Below are 26,053 nucleotides of genomic sequence, written 5' to 3'. Positions count from 1 at the left end.
TTTGGAATGCTCCCTGTGTGGGACCTGTGCCCGGTTGTAAGTATGCAGGGGTTAGTTAGGGCCTGTGGCCATTTCGAGGCAGGTCACTCAGGAGCCCGTGTGCATTCAGCTGTGTGCTCACTGTGCCCTTTGCTGTGTATCTTTCCATCGCTCAGGCCTGTGGCCTAAAAACGGTCCATACACTGTGATTCTTCCCCCAGTGTTAACGTGAGCGGTGGCTGTGTCCCCATCAATCCCTCAGGGACTCTTCCTTCTGGTGCCCTTTTCCTTGAATTCTGGGCCCTGGGTTAAATGTTGGAGTGGCCCTGCTGACTTCCACGTTTCTTAAGGCCCCAGACTCGTCTTACACATTAGGTGTGCCAGGCGCCCGGACCCTGGCCTGTGTCCGTGCCCAGAGCCCACCTAATCCGGGGAAAGGGTCGTGTCTGCCTGTCGGAAGAGAGGGGACTCCAGCAGGCTTCTTGCCCTTGTTCCTTCCAGGGCGAGAGCTGCTCCCATCAAGCAGCCCTGGAATCTGAGTGTCCACAGCATCCTGACATTCTGGTTCCAGTTCTTGGAGCTGACGAGGCATAATCGTCTTTGAGCAAGCCAAACGTGTGTCCTCCGATTTGTGTGCTGTCCGAGTGAATATCTCGCTTTTCAATCTGTACAGTACCGGTCTGCTCAGATGTGTCTCAGTATAAATAACACACCCAGTAAATTGGGTGTGTGTAAGTCCATGTCAGCTGTTGTCCTCACCCTCTGTTGTGACTCAGGGGTCCTAGGAATGGAGTGCAGCTCCCCGCCTGTCACCCTTCATCCTCCCACACACATGGGTGATGATGGAGGTTTGCAGCAATAGAGTGTGTGGTATGTTTCAGGCCTCTGTGGTCTTTGAGGATGTGGCTGTGAAGTTCACCCCAGAAGAGTGGGCTTTGCTGGATCGTGGTCAGAGGAAGCTTTACAGAGATGTGATGCTGGAGACCTGCAGGAACCTGTCCTCCGTGGGTAAGGATGGCTCCATACCTTCACTGGTCTTTTCAGGAGGAGGAAGAAAAGCTCAATATTTGCAAATCACATGAGACTGTACATAGAATATCCTTAGGACTTTACCAAATACTACTAGAACTAATACATGGATTTAGTAACGTTGCAGAACACAAATTAATATTCCAAAATCTGTTCCATTTCTATACTACCAGAAGAGCAGAGAAATTAAGAAAACAAACCCATATTCAGGTACTTCAAAAACTACAGGATACTGTCTTAAAAGTAACCAAGGAAGTTGAAAGATTTGTACTCTGGCAGGTATAAAACATTTAATGAAAGACATTGAAGATGACACAATAAAGGGAATGCTACACCTTTGTCATGGATAGTATGGACCAATTGTTTTGCAAATGCCTATACTATGAAAAGTACTCTATATATTCAGTGCAATCCCTATCAATATATTGATAGTATTTTTCAAAGAACTATAGCAAGAAATTCTAAATTCTGTGTGGAACAGAAAAGATTCCAAATAACCAAAGCAGTTTTGAGAAGGCATACCAAAGCAGAATAAAACAGTCCCAGATTTCAAACTATACTCAACAAAACAGTATAGTACTGGCACAAATCCAGACACCAACATCAAGGCAACAGAATAGAGAGTCCAGAAATGAACCCATGTTTATATGGTTAAAGAGTCTCTAAAGAAGGAGCAGAGAATATACAATGGGGAAAAGACTGTCTCTTCAATAAGTGGTGTTGGGAAAATGAGGCAGCTACTTGTAAGGAGGTGAAACTGGGCCAGCTTCATACCCCTTACCTGAAAGGAAACTCAATATGGATTAAACACCTCTGTGTAGGACTTGAACCCATACACAGCTTAAGACAAAACAGAGGTGCTAAACTCATGGACATCAGCCTTAGCAGTATTTTTGTGGACTCATCCCTTCAGGTAAGGGAAACAAAAGGAAAAATAAAAAATTGAAAGGGGAACATAACAGACATTTTCCCACAGAAAATAATAGAGATGGCCTCTTGGCACATGAAAAGCTGCTCAGTATCACTAATCCTCAGGGAAGTGCACATCGAAACCACAATGAGCTGCCCCCTCACAGCAGCCAGAATGGCTAGTGTCAAAAAGACAGGAAATACGAGTGTTGGTGAGGATGTGGAGAAAAGGAAACTCCTCGTCTGTGGGGTTTAAATGGGTGCAACCAGCTTGGCAAACAGTTTGGAATTTCCACAATAAAATGAAACACAACAGTACCATGTAGTCCATAATTCCGCTTCTGGGTAGTTCACCAAAGAAAAAAAGCCAGCACGATAAGACATGTGCACCCCCTGGTTCACCGGACTGTTACTCGCTGTACTCAACATAGGGAAGCAATGCAGGTGTCCTTCAACAGATGAATGGATAATGAAGATGTTGTATCTATATACAAGGGACTATCCCTCAGTAATACAAAAGGGATGAAATCGTGACGTTTGTGACAACATGGATGGACCTAGAGAGTATTATACCAAGTAAATAAGTCCGACAGAGAGACCAACAAAACACGTTACTTACATGTGGAATATGTGGAATCTAAATGACAAAATGAACAGACAACAGAAAATAGGAACAGACTTAAAACCGTAGACAACAAATTGGTGTTTGTGAGATTGGAATGGGATTGAGAGACAGGTGAAATCACGGAGGGGATTGAGAAGTACAGATTTGCACTTAATTGAATAAGTCATGGGAAGGAAAAGTAGAGCACAGGGAATATGGTCAATAATTTTGTAGTTTTGTATAGTGACAGCAATTACACTTCTTATGGTGAGCATTTTGTAATGTATGGAATCGTTGAATCCCCATGTTGCACACCTGACACGAATATATAGGTCAGTATGCTTCTACCAAAAAATGAGTGAGTGAATGAATGAATGAATGAATGAATAATAAAAAGTCCCACAATTATCAGTCATCATGACTGTGAAGACGAAAGTTAGGCCCATCTTCCAGATTGCTTGTTGCCCTTCAGATCCTCCCTTCTGCTGAGCTCTTTTCAGGGTCAGGGCAGCAGCCACACACGAACCATCTAATCTCCTAGCGGCAGCTGGGGCAGTGCAGACAGGCTCCACTGAGGGCCTATGTGCCTTCAGAACAGGCCAACCGTCAGGTGGACCAGGTTCTGGAGAAGGGATTGGCGTTTGGACACATCCATTAGAAACGTGACTCAGTCTTTGTTTGAGTAGGGTGATGTCTGCCATTCACCTTTCCTCCCTGTTGGACTTTGCATCCACCGTAGCCCACATGGCCAGTCTTTCTGTCTTCCTGTAGAGGTAGGGTGTGGATGTGTGTATCTTGCCCAGTTCCTTCCTAACTGCCTCTTCTAATAAGTCTTATTGCCACATTAGTCTGCATCTTGTTTGAAGTATTTCTGAATGAATGGGCTGCCAGTTCAGACACTTTCTCTATTATTGCCAAAGTCCCATGTCCCAAAGGTCCTCAGAAGTTTTTAGTCCCATGACCGTTCTTTGTGATGAAGTTCATTTACATTTCGGGATTAGTATGAATAGAAGCAGACATATGGTCTGTTTTTTAACCTTATGCATCAGGTCATTTCCACGAAATTCAACTAGGCTCCCAATTCTTTTTTTTTTTTTTTAATTTTTTTAATGTTTTTATTTATTTTTGAGACAGAGAGAGACAGAGCATGAGCAGGGGAGAGGCAGAGAGAGAGGGAGACACAGAATCTGAAGCAGGCTCCAGGCTCCGAGCTGTCAGCACAGAGCCCGACATGGGCTCAAACTCATAGACTGTGAGACCATGACCTGAGCTGGTCAGATGCCCAACCGACTGAGCCACCCAGGTGCCCCCTAGGCTCCCAATTCTTATAGTTTTCTCCCAGTCAAGGTAAAATGAGTGGATCAAAGACTTAGCAGAATTCTTTGCAGAATAAGCCTCTGAGTGAAGAGAAAATACTAATGTTTACAAAAAATGATTCCTGTTCTGTGTTTGTAGAGAAGCAGAAATTTCACAGCAATGGAGATGTGACCCGAATGCAAGAAGGGCTTTTGAGGTGAGTGACACTTATAAGGGAGTAAGGGAGGATGTTGGCGATTGTGAGACTGACCTGAAATTAGAGAACAGCTGTAAACCTAGTGCAACAATCGTGTAGTCAAAATTTTCACAAGAAATTTTTATAAATTTATTCTAGGTATTGATCATGTGAAAAAACATTGCGTTGGAAAAAATGGTCAGAGAAAACTGTATGTACGAATCCCAAAATGTTATGACTCTGTTTGAGTTGTCAGCCAGAGATTATGGCAAAAGCATGATGGGTTTTAGGCTTTTACCATTTTGTAACCATGCAGACAGTGCCACAAACATCACTATTCATTGACAGTGGCCACTATATAGTGCAATAATGATTAACAAACATCAATAGATCATTAATTAATAAAGAGATAGTTTCTAATCATCATTTCCTAACCATGTACCTTCCTATTTTGAACAGAAGTCCTTTGGTGGAGAGTGTCTGTGAACGTATTGAAGGAGATCAATGTGGAGAAACCCTGAACCCAATTACAAGTCTTACTGTGCATGAGGGGTGTCCTACTGGAGGCAAATCCTGTGAATGCACTAAGTGTAGAGAAGCCTTTGCAGATGGTTCCTTCCTAGAGAAGCCGCAAAGACCTCACCCACGACTCGAACCTAGTCCTGGTGAGGAGTGTGGGCAGGCTTGCAGCTCTGTTACGAGCCTCAACACTCATGTGGACGCAGACCTTGTAGAGAAATCCTGTGAAGGTCAGGTCACCGGGAGAGCATCAGAGACATATGCGAAGAGTCTCCGTAGTAAAAAGTCTATAGAGTGCAAGAAATGTGGAAAAACTTTCACTTGCACAGCTTCCTTTAAACGTCATGTGCAAGGTCACTGTGGACAGAGAGTCCATGTGTGTGACACGTGTGGGAAAACCTTTGTGTATCACTGCTACCTTACACGTCATGTGAGAATTCACACTGGGGTGAGACCCTATGAATGTCAGGAGTGTGGGAGAGCCTTCGGGTATAAGTCAAGCCTGCAAAACCATGTAAGGACCCACGCTCGGGAGAAACCCTATAAATATCAGCCGGGTGGGAAAGCCTTCCCTGGTCAGCATTCCTTTCGAATACCTGAGAGAAAGCACACAGGGTATGCACCCTTTGAATGTAAGGAGTGTGGCAAAACTTTCAAGAAACGTCTACATTTTGAATGTCACATGACCACACACAATGTAGTGAAACCCTATGAATGTCTGGAGTGTGGCAGAGCCTTTAGGCATCACTCAGACCTGCGAGTTCATATGAGGACACACACTGGGGAAAGACCCTATGAATGTAAGGGATGTGGGAAATCCTTCCGGAAGTATCATCATATTAAACGTCACATGGTTATTCACAGTATAGTGAAACCCTATGAATGTAAGGAATGTGACAGGGGCTTTGGGGATCAAACACACCTGAGAATACATATGAGGACACACACTGGGGAAAGACCGTATGAATGTAAGCAGTGTGGGAAAGCCTTCAGATATCAGTGGAATCTGCGAGGACATGTGACAACACACACCAAGGAGAGACCCTATGAATGTCCGGAGTGTGGGAAAGCCTTCAGGTATAAGTCATGCCTACAAGAACATGTGACAACACACACAGGGGAGAAACCCTATGAATGTCAGGAGTGTGGGAAAGCCTTCAGGTATAAGTCGTGCCTGCGAGAACATATGAGGAGACACACTGGGGAGAGACCCAATAAATGTCAGCACTGTGGGAAAGCCTTCCTTCGTCACTACACCCTCGTACTACATATTATGAGAAGACACTCAGGGGATGGACACTTGGAATGTAAGGAGTGTGGGGAAACTTTCAGGAAGCATCGACCTTTTGAACGTCACATGACCACACACAATGTAGTGAAACCCTATGAATGCGAGGAGTGTGGCAAAACCTTCAGGTATCACAGAGACCTAAGGATACATGTGCGGACCCACACTGAGGAAAAACCCTTTAAATGTCAGCACTGTGGGAAAGCCTTCCCATCTCCTTCAAACCTGGGAGTACATATGAGGACACACTCTGGAGGGAGATCTTACGAATGTCAGCGGTGTGGGAATGCCTTTACCTCTCCTGCTAGCCTGCGAGCCCATATGAGGACACACGCTGGGGAGAGACCTTTTGAGTGTATCGAGTGTGGGAAAGCTTTCAATCAGCTGCAAATTTTTCAAAGTCATTTGAAAACACACAGCACCATTAAATCCTATGAATGTAAGAAGTGTGGGAAGGTGTACAAGTTCTCCTCGTCTCTTCGAGCGCATATGAAGAAACACCCTGGGGAGAGACCTTGACAGATCACCGCTTCCTTCAAGAACATGTGAGGCTGCACAGTGGACAGTAAGCCTCTGTATGCAAGGACTCTGCTAAGACCTTCCAGTGTCCCAAAGTCCTGGGCAGAACCTTATAAATGACTGCTGTGTGGGAAAGCCTTCAGTCGTCCCTCTTCCCTTCGAGGACCCATGTGAACTTAAGCACCATGGAAAAGCCTTCAGGTATCCTAGGAATCTGTGAGCACAGACACACTGTGGCATAGCATTTATTCTCCCTTAAATTCTTACTGAAAATGTGAGCCAGTACAATGGAGATGATCCTGAATGGACACAATTTTGGGAAAACTTCAGGTATAGAACTTCATGTATTTTGTTCATGAAAATTCAGGTGTGAGAGAAATCTTTTCATTGTTGTGAATATGGTTTTGAGTTTCCATGTGCCTCTTCCTTGATTGGGATCCCAAGTGTATGAATTCCTAGTTCGTGTCACTGATGTTAACACTGATGGTTTTAAGTGGCCTTCTTTGTCCTCTACATCTGTGTGACCTAGATGTTGTTACCTCAGACTTGAAGTAATCACACGGTTATGTACCACATGTCTCTTTCCCATTACAATGTCTTTTGGACCCATAGGTGATAAAAATGTGTATGTTGCTGGTGTGTACATATAACTTTATATACTTTTACAAAGAAAATTTATTGAGTTATACATTCCAAAATGTTCTTGTTACATTATCATGATATGAGACTTGTATTTTTGAAAGTTCTTTTCTGTCCTCTGTTGTGAAACTGGAATATTCTCATTTTGTGTCTACTCTACTTTTCTGTCCTTATTATTGGGTGATATATTTTCATATCAATTCTGTCTTTTTATTCAGTTTTTTGAAAAATTTAAGAAATGTTTATTTTTGAGAGCAAGAGAGTACACACATGGGGGAGGGGCAGAGAGAGGGAGATATACAAGCAGGCGCCAGGTTCTGAGCTGTAAATGCAGAGCCCAGTGTGGGGCCCGAACCCATGAACTGTGAGATTGTGACCTGAGCTGAAGTCATATGCTTAACTGACTGAGTCGACCGGGTGCCCATTCTTCTTCAATTTTTAAAGTTGATACTGGTTTTGTGTTTCTGGGAGTCATTATTAGTGTCTTTGGTTGATTTTCTTCTAAATTATGACTTAGAAGAACATCCCTTTGAAAAGGGATTTCTTTGGTTGATTTTCTTCTAAATTATGACTTAGAAAAACATCCTTTTTTTTTTTTTTTTTTCCACGAGCAGTGATTGTGGTGGAAATACCACTGGGGTGCTTTCCTCTGGCCCCGAGGAGGTAAAGTGTGGAATGACCAGTACCCTTAATATCAGCCAGCCAAAGTATGCCATCTGATAAATTCTGGACATAGGAGCCTCTTCATTTTTATCCTTATTAGAGATAAAAACACTTCATTGTTTCCATAACATTCTGCAGTTCTGAGGTGCCCCAAAGACATTCCAGCTATGGGACGAAATGTTTTTGGTGGTACCCTTGGCTATGGTATTTGGTCATGCAATGGTGCATAACATCCTGTTGGGCTGGACGTCGAAGGGAAAAGTATTGCTGCTTCGGTGCCTTTAAAAGGATTTGCAGGGTATGTGATTGACTAGGTCAATAGAGCACGGTATTCTTGGTCTTGGATTGTGGGTTTGTGCCCCACATTGTGTGTAGAGGTGACGTAAGCAAATAATAAAATGGAATCTTAATGGGCAACTGGGTGGCTCAGTCGTTTTAAGCGTCTGATTTCAGCTTAGGTCATGATCTCACAGCTCGTGAGTTTGAGCCCCGCATTGTGCTCTGTGCTGACAGCTCAGAGCCTGGAGCCTGCTTTGGGTTCTGTGTCTCCCTCTCTCTTTGTTTCTGTCCCACTAGCACTCTGTCTCTGTCTCTCAAAAATAAAACGTGAAAAAATGAAAAAAAAAAGAAAATAATAAAATGGAATCTTAATTGGAAAAAAAAAAAAGGATTTGCAAAAGTATGCCCAAGGTAATATGATCCTCTCTGGCTATAGGTATGGTCCTGGTGTTCTTTGGAGGTCTTTAATAAAGTCATTATCTTAGAGTTATTAATGTACTATAGTCATGTTAATGACAGCCTTGCATATGCAAGGATTTTAAAAATTGACCTGAAGGGAAACAACCATACAATCATAATGTACCTGGTATTATGACCAAGAATGCATGAGACTTTCAACTAAGAATTGTCTCATGGGAACTAGCCAGACAGATTTAACACCCCATAAGTGGAAACGCATATTTTGATAAAATCTCTCAGCCAATGAAAAGTAAAGAGAATTACATTCATTAGTATACAGGTGGTTTAAAATTGATTAACGAGTTTTCTTCTGGGCAACATGCATACAAACTTGTGTTTGACTAAACAAATGCACACCGTTTTTAATCACAATATAAAAAGTGAACACTTACTGAATTCTTGGCTTCAAGTAAGAGAAATCCTTCACATCCCACCTGAGATATGAGGAAGGTGCTCATTTCCCACACGGAAGGATACAACAGCGTAGACACTCAACAGGGCAGTAGAGGGTCAGAGTCCCATGTGGTTTTTAGCTGTGCCATTATATCTGTTGTCCTGGAATCAAGATGTTTGGTCTTCCACAATCACTGAGAGAATGGGTGCTTGCTCTACAAATGATATGTTACACAAATCATTTGCTATACAAATGATACATTACACATACTCAAGACTGTCATTAAGAAAAGGGGAGTCAAAGCACCAGAGAAATTCAAGAAGCATGACAGTTTAAATCAGTGGCTCGGGGGACACAGTGGGGCTGGGTGGAAAACTCAAAGCTGTGGCTTTCTGACCATGGCATCTGATCCATATTTGGGGGGGGGGGGTCATAGAGACATGAGTGGAAGGCAAGACTGCTAAGAAAATAGGAGGGGAAAAGGTTAGTGTTTGGTTTGGTACATGCTTGATTAACAGGCTGCTAGTAAGAAATTTTGGCTGTAGGCTGTTGGCAAATAAGCCCCTATGCATTTGTCCATCTGTATGGTGACCCCAACACTAGACTAGGGCATCTTCACCTCTACTTTCAATACTCAGGCCATTGGTGAGTTGTCACCTAGAACCACGAATATGGGGATTCTGGGAAAAGTGGCTGTTAGCCTTATCCACAATGAAATAATTCAGCAGAACCATGATTATCTACGTAATTTTATTGACCTTTCACAGTCGCATGGAAAAATGGAGTACAGTGAAGGGACAAAAGGAAAAGGTATATGGAGATTATGTATTTCTTACAAATACATATAGTCTGAAACGGGTATATTTTAGAGAGATAGCTGTATACATGGTCAAAAGATCTAGGAAAACAAAACAGTAAAATAATGATTTCAGGTAACACTGGAAGTCAATACCTAAATTCATGACAAGGTATATGCAGTACAAACATACACATACTCGGTTCAGTATTGTACCCCCCACATTTCATATCCACGTGGAACCTCAGAATACAGCCTTATCTAGAAATAAGCTGTTTGCACATGTAAGGAAGATGAGGCCACACTGGATTAGGGTAGGTCTTCCCCCCAGTGATGGATGTCCTTATAAAACCTGGAAATTTGGACACAGAGGCCTGCACTGAAGACAGAGCTTGACCATGTGAGAGAGAAGCAGGGATTGGCATGATGTGTCTACCGGCCAAGGAATGCACAGGGTTGTTGGCAACCACCAGAAGTGGGTCAGATTGTCCCTCAGAGCCTCCAGAAGGAACCAGTCTTGCAGACAACTTGATCTCAAACTTCCAGCCACCTCAGTTGTGACACCACAAATGTCTGTCCTCTCAGCCACCCAGTGTGTGGCGCTGTTACAGCAGCCCCAGGAGAGGAATGCATTCTGAAGCAGGGAGGGGACCTTGGATATCCGAGGGACAGCTGGAAGCCACTGTGCCCACAGCAGAGTGAGGGGGCAGGATAGGGTGGGTCGCATGCACTGGCTGACCAGGAATACTGACTTTGGTGGTGGGTGGTGTGGACCTTCATGAAGAGCTGTTGGGCCACCCTCACAGGACCCCACCGTTACCATGACAACAGAGCAGGACGGTGACGTCGCAAAAGCTGGTGGGTCACACTGGGCTGGCAGCAGTGGCAATGATGTGGAGGTTGGTGCGCAAAGAGAATTTGAAGTTGGAGCCATCAGAGTTGCCTGGCTTAGAGGTGGGCTGAGAGAGAGTCAAAGGAGACTCCATTGTTTTGTTCAGGAACAACTGGTATGATGGCGATGCATCCACTGAGATGTGGGTCCTCACGTGGACAAGGTCTTGGTGGAGCAGGAGGAGATCACTCTGGGGCTGTCAAGTTGGAGTTGAAATAGTGCAAATGAAAGGAGAGGACAGGTGCGTGGGGGCTCCGTGGATTGGGTGTCCGACTTTGGCTCAGGTCATGATCTCGTGGTTTGTGGGTTCGAGCCCCCCGCGTCGGGCTCTGTGCTGACAGCTCGGAGCCTGGAGCCTGCTTTGCATGCTGTGTCTCCCTCTCTCTCTGCCCCTCCCCGACCCATGCTCTGTTTGTCTCTGTCTCTCATAAATGAGTAAACGTTAAAATTTTTTTTTAAAAAATGGAGAGGATAATTCTTCAAAATGTTAATGGATTAAAAAAATAAAACATTGAAAAAATGTTAAATCATTTTTCTGTAATTCAAAACAAATTTGCATAGGAAGTTATTGGGATCTTTGGTTTCATGTGGATAAACTGGGGACCACTGAAACAGCTCCAAGTTGTTGAATCAAGTCAGGAAAATTGCTGAGCCTACAAGGGCGACACAGTTTAATACAAATGAGTGAAGTACAGAAGTCCAAGCATTTTGGGGTGCCTGGGTCAGTCAGTTCCTATCAAGTCCAACTCTTGATTTTGATTCCAGTGGTGATCTCACGAGATCGAGCTCCGCATTGGGCTCTGCATTGACAGCATGGAGCCTGCTTGGGATTCTCTCCTTCCCTCTCATTTTGACCCACCCCTGTTGCTGCTGTCTCTCTGTCTCTCAAAATAAATAAACATTAAAAAGAAAGAAGTCCAAACATTGAAACAAAGGAGATTTGATTTAAAATGGTACAAGCCTTTTGATTCTGCTTACATGCAATATGAAACTGGAGAAATTGTGCACACAGGTGATGAAAGAAAGGAAGCAAAAGGAAATGAAGTGTTCAATGCTGAGTTGTTGGAGCCCACAGGGAGGCAGGGTGCGTTTTTGGTCAGAACACCAACTCAAGTAGGATGTGGGATGCGGTGGCCACCTTTCTTGTTCATGTTGTGATGTCATTAATGCTCGTTGTTTAAATTTTATGTTAGGTGCATGTTTTGTGCATTTTTGTTCATGTATAATTTCCAGTAGAATGCTCAAAATCAATGACCGCTACTCACCCCAGTGCCACATTAAAAAAAAAAAAAAAACTATGTAAAATTATCTCAGTAGGCAGAGAAAAAGCATTTTATAGTATTCAATATTCATGCATGACAAATATTCTTAGTCATTTAGGAATACATAAGAACTTTAAAGTCATTCTGAAGGACATCTCCAAATACGGTTTATGAAGGAATACATATGTATGTGTTACGAGTCACTTGTTGAGTAGAATTGTATACACCTCACGAATTCCCAGCACTGCAGTCCCCTTGAACAGCATCGTAGATCTCCCAGCCAGCGCCAGGACAGGCGGGTGTAAGGATTACAGTCAAAAAGAAGGAACGTGTCTTGTTTCCTAGCCGAAGGAATGTGTATATAGAACATCACCAACATATCAGGGTAACCAGAGAAAAAATAATTAGAAGGTATTCAGGATGACCTTACATTTCTACTTCTATTCACTATGAAAAAGCAAGTTTGAAAAATGACAACCAGTACAAGTGAGAAATGAAGTTACTATTCACAAATCAAAACAACTCTCATGAAGAGGAGAGAACCTTTTGTAAAAAGTGTACAAGTATTAGTCTTTTGAGGTCAAGAGACCAAAACAAATGCAAATGTGGAGCATGTTCTAAGAAATGAGAAGCAGTGTTGCCACCGTATCAATACGGAAAGAGGAGCTGAGTCATGACAATTCCATCAGTACTATAACCAAGCTTTTCTTCACACTTCACAAATGATACTTTTAAGTTTTATAAATAGGAACAAATGTTCAATAATAGCCATCCTTTTCTTTAAAAAAAATTTTTTTTAACATTTATTTATTTTTGAGACAGGGAGAGACAGAGCATGAACGGGGGAGGGTCAGAGAGAGGGAGACACAGAATCTGAAACAGGCTCCAGGCTCTGAGCTGTCAGCACAGAGCCCGACGCGGGGCTCAAACTCACAGAGTGCAAGATCGTGACCTGAGCCGAAGTCGGCCGCTTAACTGACTGAGCCACCCAGGCGCCCCTAGCCATCCTTTTCTATACAGTGCGCTGCAAGGACTTAGCCTAGAATGATCAATCATCAAGAACTTGTATGTTGGAAAATAATGATGAAGGTATGTATATATAGAAGTACATTCACATGGAAATCAAAGGTCATCACTTAAATCAGAAACTCCATTACCTTAAACTCCATGCCCTTGCACATTAAACTGTCTAGGGACATGTGTGTTCTCAGAGCATCTCAGTTCCAGGCCTTGGAGACATCTCTGCTGAGAATCCCCAGCCCTAGGGGCCTCTCCTGGGTAACCCAAGAGTGATAGAAACACAGGAAGAAATCTTCATCAACTTGAATTCAGTAAGGTTTCTTAACTGTGACAGGATAACCACAGGGATCACAAGAAAGAGTAGGTAAATGAGACTTCAGCAGGATGAAAATCTTTTGTGCATCAAAGGTCATTATCGAGAGATTGAAAGGACACCCATAAAATGGGAGAACATCCTCGTAGGTGGCATGTATAAGATTTTATCCTGCAGAATACACAAAGAACCCCTATATCTGAATAACAAAAACTTGACCCAATTAGAGAATGAGGAAAACCTTCAATAGACATTTCTTAAGATGACGCACAAATGTCTAATAGACACATGAAATGATCCTCCCATCAGGATGATGCGAGTCAGAACCACGATGAGATGCCACTTCCCACTCAGGAGGACGGCTAGGAGCCAGAATCCAGAAAAGAAGCGGCAGCCAGGATGTGGAGAAAGGGGAACCCTGTGCTTGGCTGGTGGGAGTGTCAATTAGGGCAGCTGACATGGAAAAAGTTTGGTGGTTCCTCAAAAAGTGAAACACAGAATTGCAGTGTGACCCAAGTGTTCCAGTCCTACGTAAACGGAAACAGACACTCAGATGTGTGTACAGGAATGCCAGGTGCAAAACTGTGCAGGCCCCACAAAAGAAGGAAACGTCCCAAGTGTCCCCCAGTGCGTGGATGGATGAACAGGGTGCAGCATAGACACAGGATGGATGGTGATTCACCCGCAGAAAGGAATGAAGGACAGACACGTTCTGCAATATGAGTGAATCTTGAAACAATTATGCTGCATAAAAGACACCAGACACACCAGGCCCCATAGTGTGAGTCTATTCATACAAAATATGCAGAATAGGCAAATCTGTAGAGACATAAAATATTTCAGTGGTGGCTGGGAGCATGGTTTCATGGTTATTTTGGCCTTTAAATTTGTTTTGAAAAATGAACGCACACTTTTAATTAAAATGTTTTTTTGAAAGTTTTACATTAAACATTTTTTAAAATCTTTTATTTACTTTTGAGGGAGAGTGCCCAAGTCGGGGAGGGAAAGAGAGGCAGGTGAATAGAAGATCTGAAGCAGGTTCTGTGCTGACAGCAGCAAGCCAGATGGGGGTTTCAAACTCACAAACTGAGATCATGGCCTGAGCGGATGTGGGAAGCTCAACCAACCGAGCTGCCCCGGTGCTCCTGTGCTCACACTTTTAAAAGTAAAATTCAGGTGTTCTTTTATTTTATGTGTTCGCAGAGCTGTCCCACATGAATACACCATCTGAGGAAGGAAATAGAGCCTGGTTGGTTCCACATGCACAGGGACTGACTACAAACTCCCATCTGCCGGGTCTTTCCTTGCAGAATATAACGCACACCTGGTGTCACACCTGTGGCTGTTCCTGGCTGGGACCACAGGGTTCCACGTCCCATGGAGGGGGGCACGTCAAAGGGTCAGGTTAAAACCCAGGGAGACCTTGCCTTCCAGGTGGTGACGTCACCATTCACTGAATTGTTCTTAAACACAGGGGACAAGGGCACCATCACCCTCCCCCCTGCACCTCGAACACAAGCATCAACCAGCCCTTCTGTTTAGTCACGTGCCCATCCGGCGCTGGACAAGGGAGACTTCGCGGAGAAACTGAGTCAGACTCCCGGGACAGGAGGATGCAGGCGGGTGAGCGGGCCAGGAGCGCATTCTGCAACCTAGGGGCACAGGGATCGGACCGTGTGTATTGCCAGCCTGCCACTCAGGGAGCAGGAGGCAGGACTGGGGATGGGGATTGGGCATCTGCTCAATGTGGGGCCCCAGGGGCCCGGAATTACCGTCCAATCAGAACACAAAGGCCCGTTTGGAACACCATCCAATGAGGTCGCAGGACCTGAAGTATTGCCCAATCCGGGCAGGAGGGCCCGGGAACCATCCAATCAGGCCCGGGGGCGGGCGCAATCCCACCTCATGGACGTGAATCCGCGTTCCCCGCGGGCTCAGGCTCCCCTTTGCGGAGCTCGCACACGCCAGGGGCCGCAGTGTTGAGTGGAGGACGCCTGGAGACCCCGGAGCAGAGCCTCGAGATGATGAGTCCGGCCCAAGTGAGACCCAGAGGGGCTCGTTTCCACTGGCTGGAACCCCTGGAAGGGGCCGCGGGCCCGGGTCTCCCAGACCCTGTGGCTCCCATTCCGAGTCTCCACTTTTGGTCATGCAGTGGTGTTCCAGCGTCTGTCTCGTCTCCTTGAGTGTCCCAGGTTCCTGACCTGAGTCTCCTCTCTAGGTCGTGGGGTGCAGTTCCCTAGTCCTGTCCCTTTCCTGGTGCAAGTCCTGCGGATCCCCATCCGATTCTCTGCCATGGGCCGCGGGATGTCGTCCTGGCCTGCTGTCCCCTCTCCTCCTTGAGTCTCCAGGTTGTGTACAGATGTTATGCCACAGGGTGTGGTCCTAGCCCGTATCCCCTCTCCTCCTTGATGTCTGACAGGATGTGTCCAGATGTTCTGCAGTGGGCCACTGCGTGCAGTCCTGGCATCCTGGCCTCTCCCCTTGAGGAGACCCCCAGGGTCCTGTCCCAACTCTTTGCCTTGGGCCAGGGATGGTGTGGGTGTTCGGTGTCTCATCACATGCCCACATGTGTTCCTGGGATTTTCCATCCTGAGTCTCTACTCTAGATTGCGGGTGGGTTCCTGGTGTCCTGTCCCTTCTCCACCTGTGGGTCCCAGGGTCCCATCTCAAGACTCTGCTGTGGGTGGGGGGTGGGTGTCCATAGTCCCGTCAAATCCCTATCTGACAGTTTCCCTGTGATCAGCTGAGTCCTACCTGGTGAAAGGAGTCAGGACCACCACCTCCAGGGGTAGTAAAGCTTGGAATGAGGATCAGGGGACTCACAGTGGTCCCGGGAGAGAAACTCAGATTGAACTAGGCTGAGGACACTTTAGTGCAAAGTGCTAACAAGAACCAAGTGCAGTCTCAGGGATCCTCCAGCATCTTCAGTGAAGTGGGACCAGGTTTTGCTTTTCTGTGTGGCAGAGATGAGCAAGAAAGCCCATTGTCAGGATCGGGCCCCTGTGGTGAAGGAAGGCTTTGTTGGCTAAGAGTATGGGCCACCCACAGTTCAGGGGCCTGTGGGGAGGACAGTGGCCTGGGTAAAGTTTTGGTAGGAAAGGGGTGTTGTTGGACAGAGTCAAATGAAGAATCTGAATTGAGTAAGGAGAGTCCTGTATTGAGAGGAATGATTGCATAGGCTGGGTGGGGGGGATAGGCACTGTTGCACTGGGGGCAGGGGCCCCCAGTAGTGGGAGTGGGAGCAGAGTTGCTGTTGTATTAGGGGCAGTGGCTGCATCAATGGGGAGAACATGGTGAGCATAAGACCTGTAAGTGTCTGAAGGGAGGAGAGGAGGAAGGAAAGGAGGCATGAGCAGGTGTGATGCTGACGTGATGGTTCCTTGAGGCCAGCCTGTTCCCCTGTCCCCAGGAGGGGCTGTGTGTGGCTCAGCCTGAGAGCAAGCCCACATTCAGGGGTCTGGAGGAAGGAGAAAGCCAAAAAAAGTGGGACCAGCAAGCATTTTGTGCCCTTTGGTCAGGGGGACAAGCAGCTGAGCTAATCATGGGTGAGGCACAAAGTATGGATTTGAGGGCGGGTCTGCATGTGGCCCTGTCGTGCATGAACAAGGGGCACTTCTCTGTGAGTCTTCTCCTGGCCTGATGGGGAAGAGGGGCCCTCTCTGCAGCTTGCTGTTTTCCAGACTCCAACAGGATGGGGAGAGCGTGCGTTTCCCCTTCCACTGAGGTTTTCCCAGGAGCAAAGAGCTCAGGTTGATGTCTGCAGGTCACCTGTCATCTGTGAGCAGTGCTGTACTTAGGTAGCTCAGCACTGATTGTTTTCTTTTATGCCAGCCTCACGTTTAGCATGTGTAAAGTTACTGAATTTTTTCTGCCCCTTTCTTCCCCATTAGGTCAGTGGGTAGTAAGTGTGTTAGGTCATTCCTGTTCCTACTGACTTGTGTTTCTCTGACATATGCAGAGGATGTTCACTTAGGGAAAAGGGTCTCAGAACAGAAAATGTCTTTTTCTATTAGGGTGGGGTAAAATGCATGGATTCTCACACCTTCATGTCAGGTGGGTGTAGTCATGTATTAAAAGGATTCAACCGAAGGCTAGTGACTGTTCCATGCAGGGTACAGTTAAAAACCTGTGATCCTTCTGGTTAATTCCTGGTGGTCAGAGATACATGCAAATTCTGCAAACTGGGATGTAGTCAATTCTGACTTTCAAATTGCTATCACGTGGGTAAATTTAAGAGGTACCTGTTTTCTGAAAAGCATGGTTTCCTTTTTTTTTAAACCATAAAGTGCCTGATAATTTCCCTTCTTTCTTTTATCTTGAGCACAGTGTAGAAGCTGTGATTCTGCACATTTTTCTTCATATGCTGAGATGGGGTCTTTGTGTCATTGAAATGGCACAAGGTGCTCAAAGCAGATCTCAAGTTCATCTTCTGCTTTTGTCGGCAGTCCTGCTCGGTGGTTTCATGTCTCCAAATGTAAATGCATGTAATTTTTACACATTGGGGGAAATGGCATATTGCAGATCAAGATTAAGTTAAAATAAGGCAAGAAATGTGGATGCAGTGTGCGAATCACTCATCAGTGCTGATTCCTTTCACTTGTGGCACTGGATGTTAAATGGCTTCATTTTTTCCAGCTCAGGTGTGTGACGTGGGGTCTCCTTGAGAGCACACATTGATTTTTCTTATTCCCCTAGGGCTGAGCATTTCTCACGTGTGGGGTTCCCTCTTCTGTGGAAGCATTTCCAGCATATTGTCACCTGTAACTCAAAAGTGTGCTTCTTGTGTCTTCGGTCTTCTTCACATTCTATGGATATTCATGCTGTTTCATTTCTATGTGTTGTAAGTATTTTCTCCAGGTCAGGGTGTATGATTTCTCTCTATTGTCCATGTGGAATGGCCCTTCACTCTGTTAGTAGACTTGACCTGTGTAGATTACCTTCTTTTAAAAAATATTTATTTATTTTAGAGGGAGAGAGAGAATGTGTGCATGCCTTTGTGCATGCCAACACCAGAGATGGACACAGAGGGGGCGAAGACAGAGGATCCAAAGAAGGCTCTGTGCTGACAGTAGAGAGTCTGATGCGGGGCTCAAACTCATGAACCCTGAGACAATTACCTGAGGCTATGTTGGACACTTAATTGACAGAGCTACCCACGCACCCCTAGATTACCTTTTTTTTGGTTGTTGTTCTGTGAGAAAACTCTTCCATCGCTCAGGTCATAATCACACATGTGATAAGTTCCTCTCTGTGTTCTATTTGATTCCATGACAGTTAAATCCACATTACTTTGTTAGTGTCCATGAAGTTGATGAGGGAAATGATTCATTTTTTTCTCTTAGTTAACCAGTCTTCTCTGGACCATGTGTCCACATGCCCCCATCTCTGCTGCTGCCCCATGGCACCTGTTGGGTGGACATCCACTTCCAAAAATCAGGGGAGCCTCTGCATGCATTCCCTTTTATCCATCAGGGTTTTTGTCTGTCTGTGTGTTAATGCCAGTTGTTCCAGTTAGACCAAAATATAGCGAGGATCTATCTTTTTTTTTTTTTTTTTTTTTTTTTTTTTTACCTCCAAAATGACAAGACAGAGGAATTCAACTCAAAAGAAAGAACAGGAAGAAGTCATGGCCAGGGATTTATTCAGTACAGGTACAAGTAAGATGTCTGAACTAGAATTTAAAACAAAAATTATAAGAATATTAGCTGGGCTTTAAAAAAGCATGGAAGACACTAGAGAATCCCTTACGCCAGAGAAGAAAGAACTAAAAACAAGTCAGACTGAAATTAAAGTTGCTGTATCTGAGATGCAAACTGAATGGAAGCCATGACAATGAGGATGGATGAAGCAGAGGAATGAATCAGTGATATAGAAGACAAAATTATGGAAAGTAATGAAGCTGAAAGGAAGAGGGTAAGAAAGGCATTGAATCAAAAATGAAGACTTAGGGAACTAAGCAAGTCTTTAAAGCATATTAATATTCGTATCATAGGAGTCCCAGAAGATAAAGTGACAGAAGAAGGGGCAGAACATTTATTTGAACAGATTATGGCTAAAAATGTTCCCTAATCTGCTGAAGAAAACACCAGATTCTTGAAGTCCCAGAAATGCGGAGAACTTCCATTAATTTCAACAAAAGGCAGCCATCACCAAGACATATCATAGTCAAATTCACAAAATACACAGACAATGAAAGAATCCTGAAAGCAGCAAGGGGGAAAAAGTCCTTAACGTACAAAGGAAGACAGATCAGGTTCAAAGCAGGTCTGTCCATAGACAGGGAGGGAGTGGCTTGATATATTAAACATCCTAAATAAGAAAATAAGGCAGCTAAGGATATTTTGTCCAGCAAGGCAGTCATTCAGAATAGAAGGAGAGATAAAGATGTCCCCAGACAAGAAAAAAACTAAAGGATTTTGTCTCCACTAAACCAGCCCTGCAAGAAATATTAACAGGGACTCTCTGGGGGGGGGGGGGAGGACAGGGGAGACCAAAAGCAACAAAGACTAGAAAGAAACAGAGAACATCACCAGAAACCACCAACTTTACATGAGACACAATGGCACTAAGTTCATATCTTTTAATAGTCACTCTGAATGTAAATGGACTAAGTGTCCCAATCAAGAAACATAGGGCATCAGAATGCATAAAAAGAGAAGTCCTGTCTTAATGCTGCCTTCAAGAGACTTGCTGTAGACATGAAGGCACACGCTTGAAAGTGAGGAAATACAGGACCACCTATCATGCTGATGCACATCAAAAAAAAGATGTCATAAATGTAAATACTTATATATCCTTATATACATACTTATAGAAGGTAAAAAGATTTATTTTATTTTTTAAGTTTTATTTTTATTTATTCCAAGAGGGAAAGAGGAAGCAGGGGAGGGACAGAGACAGGGAGAGAGGCAGTGTCATTGCAGAGACCAACATGGGGCTCAAACTCATGAACTGCAGGATCTTGACCTGAACCGAAGTTGGATGCTTAACTGTGTGAGCTACACAGGAGGCCAGGAAAACTAGATTTTAAACCAAAAACTGGAACAAGAGATGAATAAAGGCATTGTATCATAATTAAGGGGTTTATCCATCAAGAAGATTCAACAATTGTAAATATTTATACCCCCAACTTGGGAGACCCAGATATAGAAATCAATTAGTAACAAACCTAAAGAAACTCATTGATAAATATACAAAATGGTACAGGACTATAACACCCCACTTATAGCAATGGGTAGAGCCTATAAGGAGAAATGAACAAAGAAGCAGTGGCTTGACACACTGGACTGGATGGACGTAACAGAAATATTCAGAACGTGTCACCCTAAAGCAGCAGAATACATGTGCCTCTCAAGGACACATGGAACATTCCCAGGATAGATCCTTACAGGGTTACAAATCAGCCCTCAAGAAGTACAAAAAGATTGTCAATGCTATGAAACTTGAAGTCAACCAGAAGAATATTTTGGGAAGGCCACAAATACATGGAGATTAAAGAACATCCTACTAAAGGATGAATGAGTTAGCTGGGAAATTAAAGAAGAAATAAAAAATTACATGCAAGCAAATGAAAATGAAAACATGGTAATCCAAAACACTTGGGATGCAGCAAAAGCAGCCCTAAGAGGAAATTATAGTGCAATACAGGGCTACCTCAAGAATCAAGAAAAGTCTTAAATACACAACCTAACCTTATACCTAAGTGCTAGAACAGGAACAGCAAACAAAGCCTAACACTGGTACAAGAAGGGAAATAATAAAGATCAGAAGAGAAATAAATGATACAGAAGCAAAAAAAAAAAAAAAAAGTAGAACACATCAACGAAACTAAGAGCTGGTTCTTTGAAAGAGTTAATGAAATTGATAAGCCCCAAGCCAGACTTATCAAAACAAAAAGGGAAAAGACCTAAATAAATAAAATCATGAATGAAAGAGATTATAACTAACACTACAGGAATATGAACAATTAGAACACTATGAAAAAGTATATGCCAACAAACTGGAAAACCTGGAAGAAATGAACAAATTCCTAGAAACATATAAACTACTAAAAGTGAAAGAGGAAGAAATAGACTAATTACTAGCAATTGAACTAATAATAAATTGAACTAGTAATAAAAAAACTCTCTCAACTGGGGCACGTGGTGGCTCAGGCAGTTAAGCATCTGACTCTTGGTTTTGGCTCAGTTCATGATCTCACGGTTTTGTGAGTTCAAGCCCCATGTGGGGCTCCGTGCCGACATTGTGGTTTCTTTTTTTTTTTTTTTTTTAATTTTTTTTTCAGCGTTTTTTATTTATTTTTGGGACAGAGAGAGACAGAGCATGAACGGGGGAGGGGCAGAGAGAGAGGGAGACACAGAATCGGAAACAGGCTCCAGGCTCTGAGCCATCAGCCCAGAGCCCGACGCGGGGCTCGAACTCACGGACCGCGAGATCGTGACCTGGCTGAAGTCGGACGCTTAACCGACTGCGCCACCCAGGCGCCCCGACATTGTGGTTTCTTATTGGGATTCTGTTTCCCTCTCTCTCTCTCTCTCTCTGCCAGTCCCGCATTCACAGTGTCACACTGTGTCTCTCAAAATAAATAAACTTTAAAAAATCAATCAAAAGAAACCAATGTCCAGATCCAGATGGATTCGCAGGGGAATTCTACCAGATAGTTAAAGAAGGGTTAATGCCTATTCTTCTCAAACTGTTCCAAAAAATAGAAAATGAAGGAAAATTTCCAGACTCATCCTATGAGGCCAGCATTACCTTGATTCCAAAGCCAAAGACCCCACTAGAAAGGAGAATGACAGGCTAATATGCCTGATGAACATGGAAGCAAAATTTCTCAACAAGATACTAGCAAATTGACTACAACATTACATTAAGAGAATTATTTACCATGAACAAGTGGGACTTATTCCTGGGCTGCTGGAATGATTCAATATTTTCAAACCAACCAATGTGATACACTACATTAATAAAAGTAAGGATAAGAAGCATATGATCCTATCAGTGGGTGCATTTGACAAAATATAGGATTCATTCTTGATAAAAACCCTCAACAAAGTAGGTATAGATGGAACATACCTCACATCATAAAGGCTGTTTATAAAAGACCCTCAGGTAATATCATCTCAAATGGGAAAAACAGGGAGATTTACATCAATGGTCAGGGTGAAGACAGGGATGTCCATTCTCACTGTAACTCTTTAACATAGTACTGGAAGTCTTAGCCTCAACAATCAGACAATAAAAAGAAATAAAAGGCGTCCAAATCAGCGAGGAAGAAGTCAAACTTTCACCATTTGCACATGACATGATACTCTATGTAGAAACAAAAACTCCAAGTAATCCACTTAAGAAATGGACAGAAGACATGAGCAGACATTTTTCCAAGGAAGATGTACAGATGGCTATCGGACACATGAAGAGATGCTCAACATTACTCATCATCAGAAAAATACAAATCAAAACCTTGATGAGAGTGGTGCCTGGGTGGCTGAGTTGGTTAAGTGTCCAAATTCAGTTCAGGTCATGATCTCACAGTCCATGGGTTAGTGTCCCACATTGAGCTATGGGCTGACAGCTCGGAGCTTAGAGCCTGGAACCTGCTTCGGATTTTGTGTCTGTCTCTCTTTCTGCCCCTCTCCCATTTGCACTCTGTCTTTCTCTCTTTCAGAAATAAATAAATATTTAAACATTTTTTTATTCATTTTTATTTAAACATTTTTTATTCATTTTTTATTTAAAAATTTTTTAAATGTTTATTTATTTTTGACAGAGAGAGAGAGAGAGAGAGAGAGAGAAGATGAGCGGGGGAGGGGCACAGAGAGAGAGAGACACACACAGAATCTGAAGCAGGCTCCAGGCTCTGAGCTGTTAGCACAGAGCCTGACACAGGGCTCAAACTCACAGACCGTGAGATCATGACCTGAGCCAAAGTTGGACGCTCAACCGACTAAGCCACCCAGGCCCTCCAAAAAATTTTAAATTCACAATGAGAAACCATCTCATACCCATCAGAATGGCTAAAATTATCAACACAAGAAACAACAAGTGTTGGCGAGGATGCAGAGAAAGGGGAGCCCTCCTGCACTGTCGGGAATGCAAATTGATGCTGCCACCCTGGAAAACAGTATGGAGGTTTCTCAAAAAGGTAAAAATAGAACTACCCTTCAATCCATAAATTGTACTACTAGGTATTTACCTAAAGGATATAAAAGTACAGATTCAAAGAAGTACATGCACTCCAATGTTTATAGCAGTATAACCAACAATAGCCAAACTATGGAGAGAGCCCAAGTGTGAATTGACTGATGAACAGATCAAAACATGTGGTACAGGGGTACCTGGGTGGCTCAGTTGGTTAGTGTCTGACTCTTGGGTTTGGCTCAGGCCATGATCTCATGGTTCTTGAATTGGAACCCTGCTTGGGATTCTCTGTCTCCCTCTATCTGCCCCTCCCCTCTTTGCCTTCTCTCTCTGTCTCTCTGTCTCTCTCTCTCTGTCAAAAAAAAAAAAAAAAGATGTGGTGTACACAATGGGATATTTCTCAGCCATCAAAAAGAATAAAATCTTGCCATTTGCAGTGACATGGATGGAACTAGATGTATTATGCTAAGCAAAATAGTCAGAGGAAGACAAATACCATCTGATTTCACTCATGTGGTTTTTAAGGAGCAAAGCAGATGAATATGTGGCATGAGGGGGAAAGAGAGAGGGAAACAAACCATAAGAAATGCTGAACTCTAGAGAACAAACCGAGGGTTGATGGAGGGAGGTGGTGGGGAATGGGCTACATGGGTGATGGTTCTTCTGGAGGACACTTGTGAGGAGCACTGGGTGTTGTATGTAAGTGAGGAATCACTGAATTCTACTCCTGAAACTAATATTGTACTGTATGTTAACTGATTAGAATTTAAATAAAAACTTTTTTTAATGAAATAGTGTTTTGTAAAGAGGCACACATAGTTTCTTGAAAATATTTGGAAATCTATACAGGTACCCATTAAAATGCGTACCAAATTCAGTGTTTCAGAATTATGACTTCCTAATTTAATTGTCAATAAAACAGGTTTGGGGAGATTGGAAGTTCCCCATAAAGGCCACTGTAGTTTTAAATTACATTTGGCTCTGTTGGTTCATTTTGTTAGAAATGCACATTATGAGAGACCTTGGTTCCCAAACCTAAAACTGTCCAGGGTTCCAGTTGGGGGTTCCTACACAGTGCTTTGATGACTGGAATCCATTTCTCAGTTGTTTTCTCTAGAAAAATAAAAATTTCTAAACACTAGTTTCTACAGGAGTAGCCTCTTTGCAGAAGAAATCAGACTGAAGTCGAGTGCATTTCCAACAAGCACAGTTCCAAGGTGAATAGTCCAGTTCTGAAAGGTAGTCAGAATAAAAGCCAAATGGGTTCTTTCAGAAAGGACAAACCCATAAAACAGATCTGAAATAACCCTGGACAGCATAGTCACAGAGTGTGGCTGTGATCCGAGGACAAAACTTACATTCCATTTCAGGTTGTGAGAAACCATGAGCTCAGTGGGCTCTGTGAGACCTGCATCTGTTTGCTCACGAGCTCGGAGTGGTTTGGGTCTTCCCTGGGTCCACTCGTGATCACCAAGTAACGTTAGCCTTAAAAAGAAAACCGTCTTTGTGACCATCCTAGTGAGTGTAAATGGGTCTCTGCTTGTAGTTTGATGAGCATTTCCCTGATGGCTGTCTAGCATCTTTTAATGAATCTATTGACCATTTGCATATCTTGTTTGTAGAAGTGTCTGCTGAAATGTTAGGTGTGGACTTTTCCTAGCTGCCCCTTACCTGGGTGAGGAAGTTCCCTTCTGTTCTTGATTGGCTAAGTATTTTTGTCAGAAAGGGTGGTGGGTGTAGTCAGATATCTTTTCTGTATCTGTTGACGTGATCATGGGGGTTTGTTTCTATTCTGTTCATAAGGTTGATGACTGCTGTTTTCTTGCTGAACCAACCATTTTATTGGCAGATAAATCCCACTTGGTCAAGTTGTAGAATCCATTTTACATATGACTAGATGTGGTATCAGATGAATTGGCTCATAGAGTAGGTTGGAAGTGTCTGTACACAGTTGAATTTTGCATATGGATCCCTGATGATGGGTGACATTGAGCATCGTGTCATGTGCTTTTGGCCATTTGTATATATTCCTGGGGAAAATATACTTACATTCTTTGTCCATTATTTAGTTGTATTATTTGCCTTTATGTCTTTTTTATTGTTGTTATATGAGTTTTTAAAAACCTGTTTAGATCACAAACCCCGTATCAGCTGTGTGACTAGCAAACCCACGTTGCAGCTCCAGAGGAAGGGGTGTTTCCTTCATTGTAACTGATGTAGCTGGGGTTCTGCATCCTTAGATTTTGAGAACATGTCTTTGTTAAGCAACTGCTGATAATTTTATCATAATTGTTTGCTCTTTATTTCAATGATGTGGTGTCCTGTCATATTGCTTCAAAGATATTCTGTGTGTGGGTTCTGATTCTTATTCAGTTCAGTTTTATGAGCTTGATGATATCAAATACCTGTATTTTTGAAAACAACAACAAAAGACTTCTTTTCATGAATCTTGTTTAAGACCAAACTCATATTGCAAGAGTATCACAAAAATCACTGTAAGTTACAAAATAAAACAAAGAAATGGTGGGGCGCCTGGGTGGCTTGGTCTGTTAAGCATCCGACTTCAGCTCAGGTTATGATCTTGTGGTTTGTGAGTTTGAGCCCTGCATCGGGCTCTCTATCCAAGCTGCCAACAGCTTGGATACTGGAGCCTGCTTTAGATTCTGTGTCTCCCCCTCTTTCTGCCCCTCCCCATTCTCATGCTCTGTCTCTCTCTCAAAAATAAATAAACATTAAAATTTTCAAAAAGCCCCCTCAGAAATGGCCATGGCTAAAGATTTGATATGAGACGTCAATATAATGTAGCTGACAAGGAAATCTGGTTAATTCTGTGACACCTAGCATTTTAATAATTAGA

At 43.4% G+C, this 26,053-nt stretch overlaps 1 protein-coding gene across 3 annotated transcripts in view; it reads left to right on the top strand.

Moving 5' to 3' along the window:
* Nucleotides 1–26,053, top strand: part of LOC115502601 (zinc finger protein 77-like) — a 135,819-nt gene that overhangs the window by 90,306 nt on the left and 19,460 nt on the right. The window contains exons 2-4 of one of the 3 annotated variants that reach the window (XM_030298131.1): nucleotides 861–987; nucleotides 3,977–4,034; nucleotides 4,473–7,178. The exons of the other annotated variants lie outside the window; for them this stretch is intronic. Of the exons in view, the coding sequence (XP_030153991.1) occupies nucleotides 861–987; nucleotides 3,977–4,034; nucleotides 4,473–6,339 (2,052 nt within the window). The 3' untranslated portion in view covers nucleotides 6,340–7,178. Of the gene's footprint in view, nucleotides 1–860; nucleotides 988–3,976; nucleotides 4,035–4,472; nucleotides 7,179–26,053 lie in introns of those variants that run through there. 3 annotated transcript variants of the gene reach the window in all.

This window comes from Lynx canadensis, chromosome A2 (assembly GCF_007474595.2).
Source record: "Lynx canadensis isolate LIC74 chromosome A2, mLynCan4.pri.v2, whole genome shotgun sequence".
Classification (NCBI taxonomy): Eukaryota; Metazoa; Chordata; class Mammalia; order Carnivora; family Felidae; genus Lynx; species Lynx canadensis.
This window is presented reverse-complemented; position numbering and strand designations above follow the sequence as displayed.